We start from the raw sequence: 22,450 nt of genomic DNA, 5'->3' as shown, positions 1-22,450 counted from the left end.
CATTTTCTATGGTTATAGAAAATACTGGGGTGAGGGAAAGAAGAGACAGTGCCTTCTGATATGTGAGGAGATATCTAGGTATAAGCAACTGCTGAGGCCAGTCCCTTGTATGTCCTCTGGCTATGTTCTTGTAGTAAATACTGTATAATAAACTGTTAAAGCAACTTCTACTATTTAAAAAAATTATCTTCTGCAGGTTTGCAACATGCGAGAGACCCTGGGAAGTTACGCTGAATACTTGTAACTGCTTTGCTCCTGGGAAGAGCCATCACATCTGTTCTGTCAAGACTGAGCTCAGTGGTAGTTTTCTCCACATTGATACTATAAATTCTGTTTTTCAATGCGTGGAATATGTGTCAGCAGGATTAAATCAGGACAGTCTCCCGAATGTGGAATCCCAGAGAAGGCACTCACTGTGACTTCCGAAGTAAGCCAGCAACATCCTGAAATTCTTGGTTTTTCTCAGATAGTTTTATTACTCAACTGAGTATTTCTGCAGATACCTGTTCTGAAATACTTTGTTTGACTTGGAGCAAGCACTATTGCTGGGCTGCTCTGAAAGCTTGCAATGGCTCTGACTTCTCCAAAATCTGTAGCAGGGGATTTGATGCAAAGAGAAGAACTCATGTGCCATGATGGAAACTGTTTCCATTTCCTCTCTGAGAACATCATCACAATAGGTAAGTGAAAGTTTACCATCCTTTCATCTAACAGTTTGTATTGAAAATACTTTCTTTTTCTCCCAATTTACTTTTATTGTATTGAGATTTCATATGGGATGTTTGAGGGAATTGTGCTTGTATATTCCTCAGTCCCTTTTTACTGTGTAGTTGGCATGATGACTAGAGTTTGGGTGAAGTGTAAACACACACACCTCACCCCCCAAAAAACCAAAACAAAAGCCCCCCAAACCCCAGAAAAACCCAAAACAAAAATAAAACCCACCAAACCCCCCCCCCCCAAACAACGAAGTGTTACTCTGGCCTGTGTTTGACCTGTTCCAGCAGCTGATGACATATGAGACTGTAAACACCTGATATAGACTGGGAATTAAATGAGATGGTATTAGAAGGCAAAACTTGTAGCAAGTTTAAATAACTTCTGAAATATTGCCTTATACAATAAGGATATCTCTGAATCAATCTTTCTTATGCCCTTGCTTGTACACATAGTCTTGGACGTTTGAGTCATGGGAAAGGTCCTTTATATGTAGAATCACTAAAATTTTATCATCACATTCTTAGACTGGAGGTTCTGCATGATGAACTTCACATTTGCAGTCTTAGGAAGGTTCAAGCTGCTTTTATTTGTTTGTTAGCACAGTGTTGTGTTCACCTGCTAGTAGCAAACCTTCTAACATGCAGGAAGGTATGATTAAAACCAAGCTTTTTTTTTTAGCTCTCTTAAACTGACTCCTAGACTAATCCCCTGACCCCTAACTCTTTTCTCCTTTAAAACAATTAGTTCCTTGGTGATTTTAATGCAGGGTGAAATTTATGTGTGTGTTTTATAAACTACTTTGCATGAAGGGACTACTTGCTTTTTCGGTGTCATTAAGTACAGCATGAATTGTTATGAACCCTTTTGCTGCGTGATATCATAAGATTATGATTCTAATGTTACCAATGTTTCCTAAGACATGATAGACAGCATAGTATCTTCACATAACTAGTGACATTTATTCTTGAATAAATATGGGAGTGTTTTTGAGATGCACTTAAATAGATGGGAAGCTGACTTCTACTCCCAAGTTAAGGAAATTTTGAAATGGGGATGATGTGCATATCATCTGTGATTTGTTAACAGAGAATCATAACCCTGGTGCCTTCACAGAAACCAGCAGATGCATCTGTGTTCCTTGCTGTGTGCCTTCCATTGTAGCTGTAAGAATGTAAGGTCTACATGTTCGAAAAGTAACGTATTTTGAACATAAGAAGGTTTTCAGACATAAAACCAAGCAGCTGTACATAGAAACTGTGCTCCTGCTTTTAGGTTTTCATGTCCAAATGCAGTAGGAACCCAATATTAGACTGTTTTCTTATTCTTACCCCTTCTTGTCCCCAACAGATAATGGATATCTGGTTTAGTTTGGAAATGTGGCTAATAAAAGTCAGCACTCTTCTAAAAGAATGCAAGCCTGCCTGCTTTAAATTTGACCATTGCATTTTTAGCTGCCTCCCAATGCTGGCTAACAGCGATGTTTTTCTGAGAGATGAATTAATTAGCTGGAATATCTTCAGTGGATAGTAGTTTGGTGGCTTGTAGCTCCCTTTGGCAATTAATGTAGATTGGAAACAAAACATGTAAAAATGAAGCTGACCAGACACATAAACACAGATGAGAGAGAGAAAAGAAATAGAAGTCTTAAAGTCTTGGTGGTTTAAGAGATAAGCCCTGGAATTTAAAAGGAACGTGGATCACTTTTCTTTGCAAGACTGGTAGACAGAAGATGTCCAACAAAAACTGGCTTTTGAATGGAGGTAGAAATGAGATCTGCCATTTCTTAACGGTATCATACCCCATTTAAGCTTCCTCTTTAGGGTTTAATCCAGGAACTAGTAGAGATCAAGGTTATATCTAGCAGGAGGAGAGAGATACATATTTTCATATCTGGCACTGCAAGTTTTATTTCCATAGATCTCCGAAACATCTCATGCCGGTCATTGATCCTAAAATAGAAAAGTGTTTTGATTGAAATAATGTTCTTGAGCAGTGGTTTTGAGAGGGAGAAGGATTGTTGGAGAAAAGACAACGTATAAGAATTACAGAATTTGGTCTACACAGCTCTGCGAGAGCAAATGTTTGTGTCTGCTGAATTCCTTTTAAGAAGGCAGTGAGGTATGCTGAATCTTTTTGCGAGACAAAAAATTATTTTTCTTGTCAAAGCAATTTGTACTAGTAAGAAACAAACAGTGGTAGCCTGTAACTTAGCATTATCCTTTTTGTGGGTGATTCTGGTGCAGTTGCCTGTCAACTATTTTTGGCTTTCAACCAGGCTCCTCTATTCAGCAGCACCAAGTGCTCCTAAGTATTTTACTCTTTAATCTTTACCAGATATATTCCAGAGGGAACGCTAAATGCTGAGAAAACCGGGAGGAATCGTTGCACTAGAATACAGCTATGAAGGCCATAAGAGCAGCAAGGAGAACCCAGCCGCCTTCTCAAAGCCAAACATTTTGGGCCACATATTTTAAAAATGTAAATTAGTATCATAGGATGAGACTGTCAAAACTGATTGCAGCTTTTTTCCTTGGTTCTTTCAAGTGCTTCTGGAAAATATTTCTTGAAGTTGATGAGAGTGGGATTTATATTGCCTCAGGTTGTGGCTCTGTGCCATGAAGTTGTCTGAATTTAGCTGAACGATACAGAGCTCAAAGAATAACTATTGTTAGCTGTTGCTCTTTTTTGAGTGTTGACAGCTTGCACAGAGGAAAATGAGCTCTTCTCTTAGGAAGCTCTGGAGATTACAGATGTGATTTTGCACATCAGGTGTTGACTGAAAATTGGGTAGGAGGAGGGGAATTGTGTAACTGATGTCTGTGGCAGATGAATTTGTGCTACAGGAGAGATCTGAAGGAGGAGGAGCTGGTTTGTTGCATTTAAAATAAAAAAAAAAGTTGATTTAGCCCGAGATTTTAATTGGAACTTCATGTATTCAACACAGGACTTATTTGCTTGAAATACATTCTCATTTACTGCCTATGGTCATGAAGAAGACAACACTAAAAGTTTTGGCTGGGCTCTCACAGGAACTAATTTCATCATTTTGGCCAAACTTCCAGCTATTGTGAGATCAATTTTGCTTTCTGCTGGCTTAAATTTTGGGCTGATATGTGTATTTTTTACTAGTGTTAATGGGGCTGAATATATTTGTGTTGTCATTGTGTTAAAAATAGCTTGTCAGTGAAAATATAATCCAGAATTAACTGTCATTACACTAGTTCTTATCTTTATCTTATATGTTTAGTGATACTAGTTTTTCCCTAGTGGAGGTAGCCATCGTGTTTGATCGTCTAAATGTGCTTCTTGGGCTCACTGTATGCAGTAAGTACTTAACTATTCTATATTTATTCTTGAATTTATGCAGGTAAGTGGAGCATCTGTTCAAAAATAAATTATTCCAATGCCTGCTTTTTATTTTATAAGAATAACCATAAAGCATATTCTTAAATGAAAGGTCATCTAAAGGAAATGGACAAATTTTATCTTCCTGCAAACAGTAACTACAGTTTTGCTATTATGTGTGTGTTAAATGCATATGCATTTTTTCAGTAGTGTTGCAGAAATCTGATTCTTTCAAAAGTCTGAGCCTCTGTTAGTGTCTTGTTTGCGTTGTTGCAGCTTAGGCAAATTCCGGAGCAGTTGGCTAAATGAAGCTTGCGTTGAGTGTCACGATCACTCGCGATGGAACGAAGCATGTGCTGAAGTACTTTGCAAAACTGGGATGTTCCTGTGAGGTATTAGTTTTAGCTGACGAATCTCTTGAGGATGGAAGGCCTGTAGTGGGGTCTTTAGTGATCCACTGCTGTCTCTTGCCTTTGCACAACTCCTGAGCTCTCCTGCCCTTACCTCTGCAAGCTGTTTGATTCTTGTCCTGTGGTTCCTCAGCATGTGAAGATATGCTTGCTTGTATGCCCAAGGGAAGGCTGCCCCAATACTACTATTATAGTGTGTCAATAGGAAAAGAGAAATATTTACAGAAACTGTTTCCTGCCTCTCACCTGCGGATCATACCAACAATGATATTTTTTTCTAGTTCTTTCTTATAAATTGGCTTGCAAGGGGATTGAAAAAGAAAAGTGCAGAAATATAGAGGTGAAATAGGCGTATTGCATCATTTGTGTGTTTTCTGGCACTACAGAAGTAAGATGGTATGTTCCAGTTATTGCTATATCATATAAACTGACTTTTAGGGACCTACTTTTTATTTGTAGGATGAATTGTAATTTGTGGCCTCCTGAACGAGAATTGTCCATTATATACTTATATACATAAAGCTCCATCAGTGTGCCCACGTAGGACAAAGTACAAAGAAATGGCAGAAGTAGCTGGAGGGAGAGAAAGTCTTCATTGTGCCTGTGCAGCACTTCCAGCATTCCAGTGCAAGTGGGTCTGAACCTAAACAAAAGCTGGTCTGCAGCTCAGGAATCCCTTTGCAGACTTGTTCGGAACACCCACTTGAGTTGGTTCTTAACTCCCTCATTAACTCTTTGTATGACTCAGTTTAAATGCTGTGTAGTGTGCTGACAGCTCTTATTTTGCTTTGTATTCTAATAAATGCTAAGCAATCTACACAGAAGTGATCATAATACTGATGAGCTGTTGAGTAGCCTACGCTTTCAAATATGACATTTCAGCTTTATCAAGCCTATGCTGTCAAATGTAACACTTCAGCTTTCTCAATTGGGTGAACAGATCTCCAAGAAAATGTAGGAAAGGATGGAGCTAAAGAGTTAAATCCCTAGTTGGAATAAATCCATGCAGTTACAGAAATGCTGTTCAATTGGTCATTTGGTCCCATGGTATGGTAGCTACCTACCATCTACTTCTGTACCATAGTTATTAGTCTTAGATGGCTTGAAACTTTTAGCATTCTTCTGCAGTTTTCTGAGTGTTTTTCATCAGCTGAGACAGTTTTCAAAACTTGTTGCTTTTTTTGGAAGAAAAATTCCTCTTTTCTGTGTAGGTTGTATATGGATGAGAAATAAGATTTCTATGTAAAAATGAAATCTGAGTGGAATGCAATTAACTTTTACAAAATTTTGTTGTATAATGTGATTCAACATTATTACAGCAGCATTGGGAACGTCCAAAATCAAGGAGGTATATGGCAAATTCGGTAATCCTCTATTTTTCAAATATGCTCTGGCATGTCTAGACCGACTTTTCCCTTGTAATCTGATGAAAGAGTGCTGTGCACAGACATGCAAAAATCCTGTTTGCTTAGATATATAGTACATCAGATTAGCCTGGAGAAGTATTTAAGATGGCCTTCAGCATGTGGCTCTAACATGCTGCCTGTCTACACGAGCAGTGCTTCTGGCATGGCAGGGGGTTGGCCGAGGTGATCTTTAAAGGTCTCTTCCAGCCCAAACAATTCTACGATGCCAGTTTAGCTGAAGAACAGACACACAAGTGATATTTTGTGAATTGGCATCAGCTGTCTGAAAGTAACTTGAATTAAAGCTAAACTTCTGTGAAACTGCCCATCAGTTAAAAATAAAATGTGAACTGATACTGTGGTTCTACTAGTTCTGCACGTATTAGTGAGTGACTGAAGAATGGATACTGGTTTGGGGTTGTTTCTTGTTGATGCAGTTTGAATCAAATCTGAAAAGACACACTGTTTATCCCAAGTGTTTAATCTTAAATATGTCATTCTCTTTGATTTGGTACTACATAGACAGTGGGTACTACAAAATTCTGACACCAAATCCTGAAGTTTTTGCATAGTCTCCACTTAAAGAATTATGTTTTCAACACCTTTTTTTCCTTCTTGAATGGAGAGTAAGGCTATAGTGTAACGAACACTACAAGCTGCTGTTTGTCCTTTTTGCTGCAGAGGCAGAAATGAACAAGGGAGGGTGCAGAATGCACTATTGTTTCCTTTGTTGGCAATGTCAGCTTACACTAATTTAAAGTGTTCATGAGTCCATGGACTGTTGTAATAAAGACATGAATCTAAGGATATAATACTGGGCTGCTCAGCAGACCTAAGTTCTAGTTCTCATTCTGTTACTGGCTTCTTGGTTGACTGTTTTTGTAACTTCACTTTTTCCTTGTGTTGTCTCTTATTTTGCTTATAAATGAGAACTGCTATTCCTGCACAACAGACACTTCTCAGTCATGTTTGCATCTTTATTACCTATGCTGAAATACAAATAATAATGATGTTCAACCTAAACAATTCAGAAATGTAATAACTATGGTAAGATCTTCTAGACAGTGACACTTGTGGATACTGATATCAGCTGCTTTGGAACTGTCCTGCAAAATACAATCTGTAGACCCCAAAAAGCCTGAACCCTGGAAGTTTTGTGTAGCTAGAAACACTGAGTTAAGTGAGAATAAGTTTGGTATGTTGTTTTTTCTTTTTCCTGCCAAAAAAACCCAAAGCCCAGGCCGCCCCATCTAAGCATGCAGAATTTTTTAAAATTAGATTATAGATGTTTTTGTATTAAAAAAAAAAAGCCACGTCTTTTATGATGAAGAGCTGTTTAAGTGAAGCATCTGTTGTATAAGGCAAATGTTCTTTTAGCACTCTCATTATGTATTCTGGATACCAGTTAGTTCCATTTAGGGATGCCTAATCTAAGACATGCTAAGAATAGGAGGGAAAAGGTGCTATTACTTTTGTCAGGTTAACATTTTAAAATATTGGAGAAAGACCTAGAGTTGGGCTATGAGAAATGTTGATCAAGCTGTGTATGTGTGAACTGTACACAAGGATGGCAGTCAGCAGGTTCCAAATTCTACTGCTTGCTTTTTGCAGTTATCGTGGATGAGCTGAATCCTTGCTCTGTGCCTCAAACGGAGGACAATAAGAGATTATCTGTGCAGCAGCCAGCTATATGTGCCTGCTCCAGGTGATAGACTCTTCCTAGTCTGGGTAGAGAATTCCTCTGCAGTCCCTTTCTGAATAACATTTCACCTATATGTGGGATTTCTGTCATGTAAATTCTGTGCCTTGGATGTAAGACGATGATTTCTTTGTAAACTTATGAGTATCTGAGGGGCAGAAGTTGTCCTAGAATACATAAATTTTTAAAAAGTGTGTAAACAGAGGGCTCAAAAGTGTTTCTGCGTGTAGTGTACTGGGTGAATTTCTATTGAGGCTTCTGGGTGAGTAACAAATTAACACTATTAACTTTATTTGCAGAAGAGGTGTGAACATTTAGACATGCCTAAGAGACCTGTGCTGCAACTGACAGGCATATCTGCAGCTCTGAGGTTTAGCACTCTGAACCTCAGTCCCTGAGACTTGGAACAGTAGAGCTAAATAGATTGAGATGTATTTCAACATTATTGCTTGAGCTCACTTCAGCCTAGAATTTCTCTGCGATTAGGCTTTTACTGCTTCCTAATGCAGATTCAGAACGTGACTGGCAATCTCTAGCCAGACTTTCAGTTTTTTAAAACAAAATTTGTTCTGTTTGTAGGCACATACATGCAAATAAGCAGCCAAATATTTAGGTGGGTGTTTTGCCTGAGAAATCACAAACTGATGTATTTTCATCTCGGGTGGTGGTGGTCTGGAGCAGATCTGAGGACTGATGAAATGGTGAAACTGGATCAATTTTCAGCTTGTGAAAAAGGCTTTCTGTTGTCCGTGCTCATGTAGCATTCTGTAATACTGTTAAAGTCCTAGAAGAAAAAGTGTTTGAAATAATTCAGTCTTTGAGCTGTTTTATTTCCCATTACAAGATGACTAAATTCTAAGAAGTTGTGTTATGTAATGTAGTGTGTGTTGTAAAGGAGAAGGTATCTTGAACTACTTGGTGACAAGAGCAACTTCCAGTCCTGAGGTCATTTTGCAGTACAGAAGGTAATATTTGACTGCAATTTAACAGTAGAGGGCAGCGGTGTTCTTAATTTATCCATACATTCATGACACTATATATATGCATACATACATTACATACATCCGATGTAGGGCAGAGATTTGCGAATCATATAAACTTATAAATTTATAAATAAATTTATAAACATACAAATTTAACTAAACAGAAAGTCTGTATTGTTTGCAATACACATTTTTTTGTTCAGAGATATTCAAAGGTATGTAAAGCAGCTAATTTATATTTGGATAATTTGTGCAAAAATTAATCTTGCTGTGTCTGAAATTTAAAATGCAAAAGAGTTCAATAAGGTTCAAAAGTACTCTGATGTACTGCACCGAATGAAAATCTTTGAGACTGATAACATTCATGATGAACCAGATAAAACTCATCCCACAATGTGCTTCAAGATTGTGATAGAATAAATCTGGAATATTTCAGTCCAGTTTTATAATCTTGATCTGTGCTCTCATGATACAAAAGCAACATAAATCTCTAAACCTTCTGGCTTGTGTTTAGACTACTGCAGGTGCTCTACAACCTGGATTCTTTCTCAGCTAGTATCTTCCTTTAGCTATCTACGGAGTGGCCTTACAATACTACTATTCTGGTTTATATCTATTTGGGATCCTTCCCTAGAATAAATGACGATACAAGGCGTAGCTCAACAGTAAATCTGGACCAAGCAGTGTGTGAGGATCTTGCGTTTCATTTTGGCTGTGCTGAACATCAGTATCTTGTCCTTCAGCTGATGTTATTCATATATTCCTTTTTCCTGTCTTTGAGGAATGTATATTTGTTTTCTTAAGGATATTAGTTGGGATCAAATGAGCTTTTTTTTTTTTTTTTAAACCTTGCCATTTAGCCCAAATAGATTCAACAGGCAATGAAAAACTGTCAAGCTTTCTAGAGTAATTTCATTCTTGGTTTTGTTTGGTTGGGGTTTTTGTTTCCCTGGTTTTTAGTAATGTAGCTCTTGGAGGCTCTGCGCCAAGATGCCTAAAGGTGTTTAGTCTCCTAACTCCCATTTAGGCACAGACATTCCCACTGAAATGTGTTGGAAGTTAGGAGCCTAAATATTTTAAATTTGACACCTGCAACGAAGCAGAGAGGTCTTCAGTTAGTTGTCTCCAATTCACACATCCTTTAACCTTGTTTTAGAATCATGAAAGACTAACAAATACCTGTCTGTGTCTTAGTGGAGTTCTGTTAGGATAAATGCATGGAAGGTTGTGAAACTATCAGAAATCGTAATGGGAACCTTAAAGGTGCTTAAGATCTGATTTGTTGGTCATTCTCCACTGTCAGTAGGAATATTGTGGTTTGGCCTCACCTTTCTTTGCTGTGTGCTACTGAAGTCATGCGACTATAATAAAAAGGGGAGAGTTACTGGGATAGTCCATTTATATGCTAGCTCTGTTTGTTCTGTAGAAGTTAACTGGTGAAAACAAGATTAAATGTACTGACTGATCTCTGCAGAATCAGTGGTTTTTCTGTACTGGGGAGAAAAAGCAGTGTACCACACATGTAGATATAGCCATATGTTAGCTTTATAGTAGATACCTGCATCTCCGATTTTGATTTCTATAACTTAAAATCATCAGGCCTTCATTTAAAGTTTGAAAAGGAAAGTAAAAAATGGCAGGTTTGGGTTAAATCTTCTAATGAGCAGAAATCCAACTCGGACTGCCTTTTTGAGGTGCTAAAGACATATTATTCCAGGACAATTAAAAATCTCTAGACAATCTGTGAGCAAGTTCTAATGTCCTTACAGAAATAACCAGTCTTGGAGAGGAGACTGACCAAAGCCCCTCTTTAGGCTTAGACTGCAACAGCTGAGTAACATGCTATCAATATTGTAGTATTGTCTGATCCAAGCTACCGCTGTGGTGTTACTAGATTTTTTTTTGTGTGTGTGTGTGTCACTTGTGGAAGAAATGGAATTATTTTTTTGAGGTAAAATCTGAGGCATATTAAATTTTTGGTGTGCTGGTGTTAAGAGCTTTTATGGTTGAACATGGGTTAGAAACTAGATCACCTGAATGTTACCTTCTGTTTCTTCCACCTCTGCCAAAATCTCCTCCTTTAAGTTTTCTTGCTGTTTCTGTCGTATACCTGTTGCTGCCTGTAAAGATTTTAGAAGTATGTAGTGGGAAATGGGACACTTCAAGCAGAATAAATAGCATTGTTTGCAGACACATTCCAGAGTCTAGGGTAAGAATATTGCTACTGCAATGGTCTGTCTGTATCGCTGTTGCCATCTACTGGATAAATGCACAAATGCTAAGCTGGCATCATGTGCACAAAGCTAGCTAAAAAGGAGTGACAGGAGACTTTGGAACAAGAAGTTATATTTTTATCGATATATATATATTCCGGGATTTATTAAACAGTTCTTGTAAACAGTACAGTGACAAATGCATGATGCATAAATATGGTTCTTCTACCGTATATGACCAGTACTGTGCAGGCTTCCGTGAAAGAGAAATCCCAGGAGACTACACTGCGTGTGTGCTCAGATTTACATAGCCTCGAAACATTCACTTCATCCTTCTGGAGTGCAGGTTTAGAACATTTCATGCTGCCTCAGAACCAGTTCTGTCAGAGTACTGTTATTCCTAGAGCTTCTGTACCTGGCACCACTTGGTGGTTACTATCTAGGGCAACTACTACTGTGCTGCCTCAAAACCGCTCCTAGTTGCAAGACAGAATAGAAATTCTTGACAGGTGTGAGTATCTGGTAGCATGGAAGTTACATTTCTTTATAGTTTGATTGTTAGAAGCTAGCGAAATAAGTAAAAATAATGCTCAGTCAGATGGTTAGAGTAAGTGCAGTATGTTTAGAGGTAGTAAACTAAGTTCTGGGTTGACTGAACCAGTTCTGGAACAATCAAAAATAAAATCTTTATAATGCTGTGAGGGGAAAAATATGTTCCTTTCATTCATTTGGATGGGTGCTTAGCCTGTGTGTCTGTCAAAGACTGGGGGGGGAATCCAGTATTCTTTGATAAAGTTCAACTGCATTGGCATTATCTGTGGGAAGTTCTTAAGATACAGTCATTAGCTGTGAACAAGTCTGTCAGTCAAATCAGCCCAGAAGGATGCTGCTCTTGTAAGCACTGTAAACAAAAGCTGAGTGTCTCCCTCATAGGTTTTCTCACAAGTAAATTATTTGTATCTGCTGATACTTCTGGTAAACTTAATCCCCCTGAAAGTCGCTGAATGCAGATGTAGCCAAGTGACTCAGCTCTCCTGTCTTACAGCATGAACTGTTGTCTGGCTTTGATTTGCATTTGGAGCTTGGCAAATGACTTTTGAAAATCCAAGCCATCCCTGACTGTGTGATACTGTGAAACCTGCCTGCCTCCCAAAACATTTAAATGCCCTTCATCTACAAGCAGTTTACTTTTTATCTGTGTTCACATCACAATCTTATCTGTCAGTTCGATCTGAGGTTAAATACTTCATCAGACGAATGCTTTCTTTCTTGAGAGAACAAATAAATTCAGTTGACTTCTGAAGCAAATCATAGTGGTTTTCTACAGTTAATTATGAGGAACTGCTTTATGTAGGGCTGCTGCTATCTTCTAGACAAATCCAGGATTCTTCAGCTGCATCTCTGGCTATATAGCAAAAAAATGAGAATAATCTACTTTTGAACTCATGATCTTTGATAGAAACCACAACTTAAACCTCTGTAGCTAATGTGAAGGGAAGCTGTTCCATTATGGACCTTTTATGCTGAAAATGCTCTGCACAGAATAGAAGAGTTGTGAATGGTTTATAGGGAAAACTGAATGAGATTATTTTTGGCAATATTTTAAGTTTTTGTTGATTTTTTTTTTTTTTCCCCTCCCCCCCCCCCCCCCCCCCAGTGTGAGACAGACTCCTTAACTAGTGATCAGAATGAGTCTCAAGGATCATGCTTGCAATGATGGGGAGCCATATTGCTTATTTGAATGCTTGAGATTCAGGAGTATAAGCAAAAAATATCTTAAATGGTTAAACAGATCTTTGTGAGAAAGATATCCTTCTGAGTTGGTGTGGATGCTGTTGCTGAGAGAAACAAATGTTATCTCTAATGATGAGAAGGTCTACTAGCAAATGTGTACATTTTTTTTTCTTTTTTCTCTCCTTTCTCCTCTGTAATTCCTGACGAGTGTTGTCTTAAGTGAGAAAGAACAGTGCCATGCAACAGTTTGGTAAGAGCCTTTGCAGAGAGCCGACCTAAGGACCCTTCTATAGTGTGCAGAGTTGGTAATTACAGAGCTGGAGCTCACCTCAAGTGGTTGGCTTTCCTAGTGATGTCTGAAATGTTTGTGGTGGTGTTCTGGTTTGGTTGGGTTTTTTTTTTTTACATGGCTCTTATCTCAAGTAACAAATAAGGCTTCCTTTAGCCTACTATGAGTGTTCCTTGGCACGTATCTTAAATACAGAAACATTAACAAGTTTAGTCCTTTATTTTGTTTTACTATAACAAGTTCCTCTCTTCCTTCGATAGTTTGGGAGATACTTCTCTGGGAGGAAATAGAGCCACGGTTCACACAATAAACTCACCAAGGATCTGAATATATTAGAATGTGTTTTGGCATTTTACTGGATTTTACATGATGTCATCATGTTGATCTGCCTGTGTACTTTTTCCTTGTGTTTAAAACTTTTTTCATGTCATGCTTTTAAATATTTGAGTGTTGTTAAGTACTGTATTGCACTGCACTATATAATTGTGAAACAATAAGATAGATATAAATCAGGTTTTTAATATTTCATTTTGGCTATTTCCATAACTAAATAGAAGAGTTCTCTGAATAATACTCATTTAACCATGTCTAAGGCTAATATTCCAAAATTTAATGGAGAATTGAGACCAACTGTTTAAACCACTCAGAAGGTATTGTTTGATTTTTTTTTTAATTTTTTTTATTTTTTTTCTTTTGGGTAGTCATAGGACATGGAACTATAGTCAGTGGATGAAATAATTGAATCCAATACTCTACCACTTGCCAGGACCACTGATATTTCCCTGTAGTAGTAATCTTTTTCCCTCCCTGAAATTCTGAAGTTTCAGACAATTGGCTCAGTAAAGGAGAAGACAAAAGACTTTGCACCAGTTTAGAGACCATTCTAATCCCCTTAACTCTGGTGTATCTCTTACTGACCCAGAAGGGGGGGTTGGTTTCTTGTAGGCTAGTGGGATTTGTGATTGGATCTAGGGAAGAAAAAAATTCAGGTTTGTGTCACAGTGAATGAACCTTGTGCTTACATATGCAGATACTTAGAACGTGCAAGAGCATTAGTGAAAATCAGAGGAAAATCATTCCAGGAAAGTGTGCTCTCGCACAGGACAAATCTTTGTAATAGTGGCAGATGTAGGAGCTGGGTTGCTGGCAAGATCAAGCTTTAAAGTCAAGAAGTGGAGCTTAATGAAAGTTCAGAATAGTCATTTCTTAGAAGCACTGGCATTCAGATCCATGACTGCAGAACAGGTTTTGTTCTTATAATTTACTACCAAAAATAAGGAATAGATGGACAACAAAGTACTGTTTGAAGGAGGTGGGGGGAAGAAGGTTTGCACTTAATCCAGCATGCTGTCCTCCAGAGGAAAATGGTTAGAGAAGTTTTACTGTGGACAGGGACAAAAAAGTTAAAACCCTCTCTTAAGAGATGCAGATATCTACAGAGCATATAGTACTCCCAGGAAAACACTAAACCTGAAAAACCTTTGCAGTCCTGGTTGATTAAATTGAACTGGCTAGTGGGTGATGTTACTAAACTGTATTTCTTTATTAGAGCAGGTGATTAAGAAAAGTGGAGCAAGATCGTCCTTTTTTACATGACTGTAAAATCACAGCCAAGGAACGAACATGGTTCTGTGCTGCTACCTTGAAAATTTAAGTGGGGATGAAGGTGGTGTATACAGGTGCATCCATATTTTATTTTTCTAGAGGCAGTGAATTTGTTTTCTTTGCAAATAACTTTGTTCTGTTATTTTGGCTGTTCAGGCTTAGAGGTTTTAAATACTCCACCTGAAGAAGCAGCAAGCATTAGTTGGTGGAGAATACATCTCTACTAGAGATCTCTAGAAGTTTTAGAAGCTGTTAGTGATGGGGGAGCACAGTAAACTTAAATTTCTTAGGATTTGTGATCCTTAATCACTCTGGAAGAATTGAAAAGGGACACCTCATATGGTTGTAAGAAATCATGGCTGTGGCACTGTCTGACTGTAGTTCCTTCTTAAGCAGCAGCAGACAAAAGCAGAGGAAATATTAAAAGAAGTAACATGAACGTTAAACAGCTGTCATAGAGAATTCCCTGTTGTCTTAGAGGAACAGACATTTCAGTGTCAACTGACACTAGAGATACCAGGAAGGGGATGCCAGTCATTGAAGAGTTAATTGTTACAGCAAAAAGTAGTTTAGATAAAATCCTACCTCTTTTCTCTCCCCCGCTTCCTCGGGTGTTGTGTACAGTAAAGGAGCTTGTACCATCGGAAAACTGACAGTGATTCCTCAGTGACTGAGCTAATAAATGGGATGAAATTTAAACTGCCTTCTCACACGAACAGAAAGAGGGACTTGCAGAAGAGGGAGCAAGACGGAGGGAAAATGCTGAGGGTTTTTACATTCTAACATAGGCAATTGAAAAAATATTCTTATTTCTACAAGACAATGGATATAGGAAGCCCACCGCAGAAGCACAGTAGGTGGATTTATTCATTTTACTGTATACACTAGAATTTTAGCTAGAGGATAAATTGTACTCGTGCTTATGGGCACAGTTGTTTTTTAGTAGTACTTTGATAACATCACATTACTCTTTTCTTTTTTCTCCCTTGTTCAGAGATATTTATTCAGCTCTTTGACCCTGGTTGTTTAGAGGATATTATTTTTTAGACCTTATCAGCACACTGTCATTCCAAAAGCTCTTCTATCTCTAAGCAGGCATGTTTTCTTAATTATGGCCGTAGTATCTAAATGAATAAAAAGACTCTGAAGTAAATGAAAATCCATTCCACTTACTGTAACTGAAATATATACTGCTTCAGAGAACTGGTAATGCTAAAGATAGAGCACTTCATAATTCTCTGACAAATTTGTTTACTTCAGAGCAGTTTAATTAGCTATAGACATTACATTTAAGTGTACCTTGCAAACTTGACTGATGGAGGAAACAAAGGTTGTCTTTTAAATAAGAGGGACTACACCACAGTACAGCGTGCTAAACTCTACACATCATTCCCTCCTGCCATTAATCATTGCTATCTGGAATAGAATCGTTTATGCAAACTGCCACCCAGTTCTGATGTACTTGCACTCGGTGATTATACAGTAGTTTTGCTCTTGTAAGTTATGCTGATCAGTTTTGATTGTGCAGTCACTCTTATCTTTGGCTGTGGTACGTAGTTCCTGTAAGCCATTAACATGTTTAGATCTCAGATTTATTCTCCAGTGTTGTGTGTTTTCTGCGGTTTTGTAGATGCATATGTTGATTGCATGTTTTATGACAAAGCATCTTTGTATAGAGGGTGATGCTACTTGTATCTTTGTTCTGTTTGAGGGTAAAGCTGCCACATCTTTAATGATGGTTGTAACACTTCAGGTATCCTGTGTGCTGAGCCATTTAGAGTAGATAATTAGTCAAGTAAATGACTGACAAGTAAATTACAGCTAACACATGGAATGCATCTAACTGTTAAAGGCACCTGCAGGCATTCCGGTGCTGTGCGAGCCAGGTCCTCAGAAAATGTTAAATGGGGAGATTAGAGTTTATTGTAAGCTCTACTGAACAAGTGCTTAACTGTCTTGCAGGGTGTAGTGCTACCTTCTTGTTCTTTCTGTGCCCACAGAAATGGTGACCTTAGGGATATTCTTCCAGCAGAACAGTTCTTTTCTTGCATTTTTTTTTCTCTCTGTGGACTTTATATAACCTTACCCACTCTTCTTGCATCCATTTGCCACAGTACTGTTGAGATGCTTATGATTAATCCTTCACTGGAAGAGCTTTTTTTCATAGCAGATGTTAGATTCAAGCTTCTTACAGACAGGTAGGATAAGGAATAAAGTCTGTATTCTATGCATTGCATGTCATGGCCACAATGTCCTGAAAATATAGTTTTGGTATCAGAGCGACTTTGCCAATAACTATCACCACAGAGTCTGTGCTGGGTTCTCTACCGTCTGGTTTAGAACCTGATTTTCTTTCCTACGGTGAGTTCAGGTGACCTGGATGAGTGTGCTGTGTGCAGTTTGCTCTTTACTTCTCAGTAGAAGTTGCTGACTGACTTCAAGTAACATCCAAGCTATGCAATAATAAAAGTTAGAAGTGTGAGTTGTGAAGGTCCTGTGCTACTTTTCTGTTGTGAAACATGCAGCATAACTGGGTAATTTAGGGACAAGAGATGATGCAGTGACAGATTGTTCCATTCATTTTTATAATGGAGAAAATAATATCATCTGTCCTCATCACCTGAACAGGTGATGCTTATGCTCTTGATGGATGAGACGCATTAAAAAAGTAAGGAGGTTTGGGCAGTTACCTGGAACACTAGTGTGCATTGGCACAGCTTTTTGTGTCCAAGATTTATAGTTCACGCGGTGGATTGTGCACTGAATTCTTGTGCCCTTCTACAGGGTGAGATAATTAAAGGTATATTTCCAGTTTCTCTGAAGATTGAACAGTCTGTAGATGTGCCATTCTCTGTTTCTCTTCCTGCCCTGGACAGTGGTTGCTCTTTCTGGGGCTGCCTCAAAACCTGCCGAATTCGATGGGAGCGTTTCTCTCCGCGGTGTGCAGTTACGCGCCGGCAGCAGCGCGTCCCGCCGGTGGCGGGGGGGGGGGGCGCGAACTGCACCCGGGGCCGCCCGGGGGTCGGGGGAGGCAATTGCTCCCCCCACGAGTATCATTTCTGAGGCCCCATCGAGTACTGGTTCCAGTTCTGGTTCCTCAACGCGTGGGTGATGTTTCCAACCCGAGATACCAGCAGCGCTCGAGATGTTATGGGTCTGGAGCAGATGAAGTCCAGGGAAGGAGGGTGAGGGGACGGACCGGACTGACTCGGGGAAGAGAAGCCGGGGGAGGGGTGGAATCCCGGTTTTCCGGTGCTAATTGGTACTTAAAGAGAAGGTGGGTCCCGACGCGTCTCGGGGGTACACGGTGAAAAGGCACGAAGCAAAGGTCACAAGCAGCAACACAGAGACCTGAACGTGACCACGGGCGGACCCGGACCTCTACGGCACTGATTAAGACGTGTTAAGTCCTAAACTAAGTTGCCTGAAGAAACTGTGGAATCTCCATGTTGGAAGATTTTCAAAAATCAACAGAACAACTACTGAGCAACCTGACCTAAATCTGAAGTTTTAGCCCTGCTCTGAGCAGGTGGCTACACTAGATAATCTCCAGAGGTCCCTTCCAACCTAAACTTATTTCACCATTTCTGAAGAATAATATTGCAAGGTGATGGCTTTAACTTTTACCCCAAAGCTAACATTTGAAATTGAAAGTTGAAATTATTTTCAAATTGAACATTTCAATTTGAAAGTTGAAATTATAATTAGAGTAAGATCTAGAATCTGAAATCCTGTTTTCTAATTTTTATATCATATCTCTGCTATACAATGATTCATGAAACCTATAAATTCTATGAATGCCATGTTAACTGCTCTGTAGAAGGTTTGACAACATAACTCTTGGATGTTATCACTCTTGTGAAGTTTAACTGAATTTGAATCCTACAGCTGCTTTGTGACTACTCGTTTTTAAATTAAATTAGGAATAATGGCCATTAAACAGATTGTGTCTGCTACATCTTTAGTAAGTGATGTGATTTTTATCAACAGATGCAACCTATGGTGTCTTAAGTTTCCTTACTCTTCCATCTAGTGTCGAGGAAAAAGCAGCTCCCAGATGTAGCTCAGGAAATTGCATTATGAAGTTTATGAATAATTAGTATGTTGCCGAGGAGCAATACATGTCACTGATTTAATTGCAACAACAAAACACCAGCTAGACATTTTTTGATCAGGCTGCAAACATTTTGGATTAACTGGTCATCTTGTCAGTGCCATGGTTCAGAAGCCACCTGCAGCTTTGGCTTCTGTCAGTTTATGGTAATAGTATAAAGCAATTTTTTTCCTTCTCTTTCAGAATTGGAGAAATAGTAAGTCTTGCTTTATTAATCTACAAATATTTGTATACAGTGGCTAAATAAGGTAGACAGCAGGTTTAACATGATTTAGTATTCCTTTGCCATTGTAAGGTCCCATTTTGCAAACCAGGCAGGCCCAGCAGTAGTATGGAAACTGTTATGGTTACCCTGTTTCCTTCTGGAACTGATGCTAGAGGTGCATGGTTTGAAAGCCTTTTTGTCTGCTAATAAATCTTCTCCCTGCAGGTGCAATGTAACATTTGGTTTTGCATTTGTCTGAAAAAATGCTTACGGGTGGTAGGCATTTCCCCTCAATGCTTTCCCATGTCTGTCTTGGAGGGAAACTGATTCCTTCGGTATGAATCCTTCATTTGCTGTGGACAGCAAGGCTTGATAAGTTACCTTTTCTAAAGATTCTTAGAGGAAGGTGTTTTACAAGGACAAACCATGAACACTAGCATTGAGGGAGATGTGAAGTTGTTATGTAATGATTTCTAACAGGTTAGAGGCTTGGGAGTGCTGCAAATGTATAGAAGAATCAATATGCACATGGAAAATGTTACAGTGGAAGTATCTTTAAGTCCTTATTCTGTTGCAAATCATTATTCTGTTTTTGACTGGTCAAAAACTTGAAATAACTCTCAGGTGGAATAGTCAAATGTGCCTCTCATGGAACTTCTGTCAGTGAAGGCTTCTGAGAGGAAGAAAGCTACCGTTTAAATGCTTCTTCCCACTCCAGGGCCGTCTGCATCCGTTAGGAATTTGGAATTGTGGTGCACTGGTTTTGTTGTCACAAACCTTTAAAAGGTAACAGTTCAACTTGCTTGGTGTAAATCAGGAGATTGCATCCTGAGAAAAGGGCAGAATATTAAGGTAGTGAGTATAGTAAATGAATTTAAAGACTGACTTGCTGGATCTGTAAATGTAATGAAGCTTTTATGTTCCACGGGATGAAACTAATTAAAAGTAGTGCTGCCAAGCTCAACCACCAACTTATATGGATGAAGAAAGAAAAATTGCTTATCTATGTAATGTGTTAGGTAGTTCAACATGCCAACTAATGATCAGATATCTTTAGTAATGCATCAGAGACTGTCTAAAACGAGTACTTCCAGATAATACTGGATACTTTGACTCCTTGGATAGAAAGTGTAATCAGATAAGGCATCTGAGGATGAAACTAATTCCCTTTTCTTTCTCTTCATGACACTAGAACACTTCCTTCATCCTTTGATCTGTTAGGCAAATTTTGGTTCATTTCAAATTCATTCAAACTTTGGTCTAACAAGCTTTAATTGGATAATCCAGGAATATACCTCGGTTGTCTTATGTGGAGATACAGCCTAATGCAGTATGGTAATTCCCTTTTTCCCCTTTCCAAAGGTATTGTTTTGAAATATGGTTTTGCAGATGTATTTTGATGCAGATTCTTTTTGCCTGGAGCAGCAGTAAGATCTCTGCATAACTATGAATTATTTGCACATGTGTTTATAAATTTGCCTCATAATGAACCAAGAATAACAAAGTTTATGATCTTACTAGGTGTAGCTGTGTGGCTGTGGCTTGATTAGGGGAATATTGTCAAGTCCTCCCACTTGTCTTTATTCTAATTTTCTGTCATTCTAAGCTTATTATGAGCTTAAAATCTTCCTTGAGCAGCCCTTCTTCACCTTTTGTTTTATTTGCAGGCTTTGTATTTTCAAATTGCATCAGTTCTCTTGAACTAGGACACTGTCTTTGTTAGTGGGAATTAACTGCCAAGGTACTTCTGGTGAAAATTTTCAATTCACTTGTGACCTTCTGTCCCAGTTCAGACTGATACAAGATAGTGAACACCTTTGATACCCATGTGCTTCTGGCAAGTTTTTCATTTGGGATTTCATTCTTTCCCTGCATTTCTGGGCAAGCTTTCATGGCATGCCCCTGCTGTTCAGCCATTCATGTTCAGAGGAGGTTAGTTCTAACCCTTTTAAAAAATAAAACCCAGTTGGGGTCAAACCTGCTAGTAAAGCTTTGATGCTTGCTGCTGTAGCACATGATTCAAAGTTTAGTCCCCCACAGTTCCCTCCCCTCAGAGGAGTCTCTTCATTTATTCATACATTATTTAGCTGGTGATTTGAGTAACAGATGCGTATGGGGGGGCATTCATAATTTATTACCAAGAATGAACAAACCATGGCCTGTGGACAGTGAGGAGAGAGACTAAATTCACTGGGTTGTTGAGGGCAGTGGTTTCCCTTAAGGAGTAGGGTTTTTTTCATGCATTGGGGCCATTGGTCACCTTTAAGCTCAGCTTTTAGTAACAAAGGCTGATCCTAGAATTTCTAAGGGCTGTGCCTGAGAGGTCAGAGCAAACAAAGTTACAGGATGTCACGAAGAACAGTGAAGCTGCTGCATGCAGGGTATTTTTCTGGTGCTCAGACTGCCTAATAAAATAAACAGAACTCTGCTTTTAATTAGTAGGAAAAGGGGTGACAGTAGTTCTAATTTAGCAGTAATATGCAGAGATATGTATGTAGAGATTTAACTTGCAGCAAGATCCTGTGTGAAGCTATGAATTACAGCATCTCTGTGATATTTGTAGGACAGCCCTAATGCTTAGGATGTGACAAGGCCTAAACTCCTGTCTGTTGAACCCTCTTACTAGCTCTGTTGGATTTTGGTTCGGGTTTATGTAGATCTGTCTGTCTCCCCTCAGGTAGTACTTGAAAAGACCAGCTTTTGTTAACTTCAAGACTCAAAGCAGGTCCAGAAGAATTTTGTAGTAAACATCCAAACTAGAGATGGCTAGAGTAACTTAAATGAAATTACTTACTTTGGATCGATGGAGTTCACCAAATGTGACATATTTTGTAAAGTTGAATTTTTTTGTTTGTTTTTCGTGTGAGATTAAAAGTACAAAAGTATTTCACAGAATGTTCAAATAAACCTGTTTCTTCAGTTTTGGAACAAAACGTGCAGATTTTTTGGTTGTTTTCAAACATCTCATTTAAGTTTACACGTATACTAGCATATAGTATATATTAGTAGTGTATATAGTATATATTATACCATATATAGATTACATACTACTAAGTATATATATTACTTAATATATATTACTATACCATGTGCTTTTTAAGTCAGTAACCATTTTGGTGAAACAAAACGTTTTGACCCAAAATTATTCTGGGCACTTTCCTTTGTGGAAATCATGAAAGAAAACCTTCCCTATTCTTTTCACAATTCTCTGCTGCAATGCTGTCCACTGGGGTTTCTGATATCTGAAAGAACTGGTGTGAGATGATCTAAGCAAATGTAGTTGTTACAAGACATGAACTGAGACTTTTTAACAGGAGTAGAATAAATATAATTGCTAAAAAAAAAAAAGGGAATTTTGGAACAAAAATTTCCAGTCCCATATGTTTAAATCTGTCTGTGCTAGCCTGCATTTGTTTCATGGCTGAGTCTTTGGTTCCTTTCAGGAGGTAAATCAGAGTAAGACTTTGGCACACTTACTGGTTCTTGGAAAGGAACTTGGTTTCATTCCTGAGTCTCTTCCATTTCTAACTTAAAGCCTGTCTGTGAAAGACCAACATTCTGAGTTAAGATTTTGCAGCACAGGTCTATTTCTGCTTCTCATATTTTTGAACAGAGCAAATGGTAGTGGTAGCATGAGTGAGATTGACAGGAACTGAGGTACAATGAGTTCTCTTAGTGCTGAGTTTTATTAATAAATAGCAAGGATAAAAATATTGTCACCTTTAAT

The 22,450-nt window shown here is 38.5% G+C and overlaps 1 protein-coding gene across 1 annotated transcript in view; it reads left to right on the top strand.

Moving 5' to 3' along the window:
- Window positions 1-496: 496 nt before the first annotated feature.
- The window catches only part of PLCH2 (phospholipase C eta 2), a 98,392-nt gene continuing 76,438 nt past the window's right edge, over window positions 497-22,450 (top strand). Inside the window, exon 1 of the mRNA XM_074893116.1 lies at window positions 497-680. Within this exon, the coding sequence (XP_074749217.1) occupies window positions 569-680 (112 nt within the window). The 5' untranslated portion in view covers window positions 497-568. The remainder of the gene's footprint in view (window positions 681-22,450) is intronic.

The sequence above is a fragment of the Strix uralensis genome, chromosome 23, assembly GCF_047716275.1.
Source record: "Strix uralensis isolate ZFMK-TIS-50842 chromosome 23, bStrUra1, whole genome shotgun sequence".
Lineage (NCBI taxonomy): Eukaryota > Metazoa > Chordata > Aves > Strigiformes > Strigidae > Strix > Strix uralensis.
Note: the sequence above shows the minus strand (reverse complement) of the source record. Positions and strands in the feature narration are given on the sequence as shown.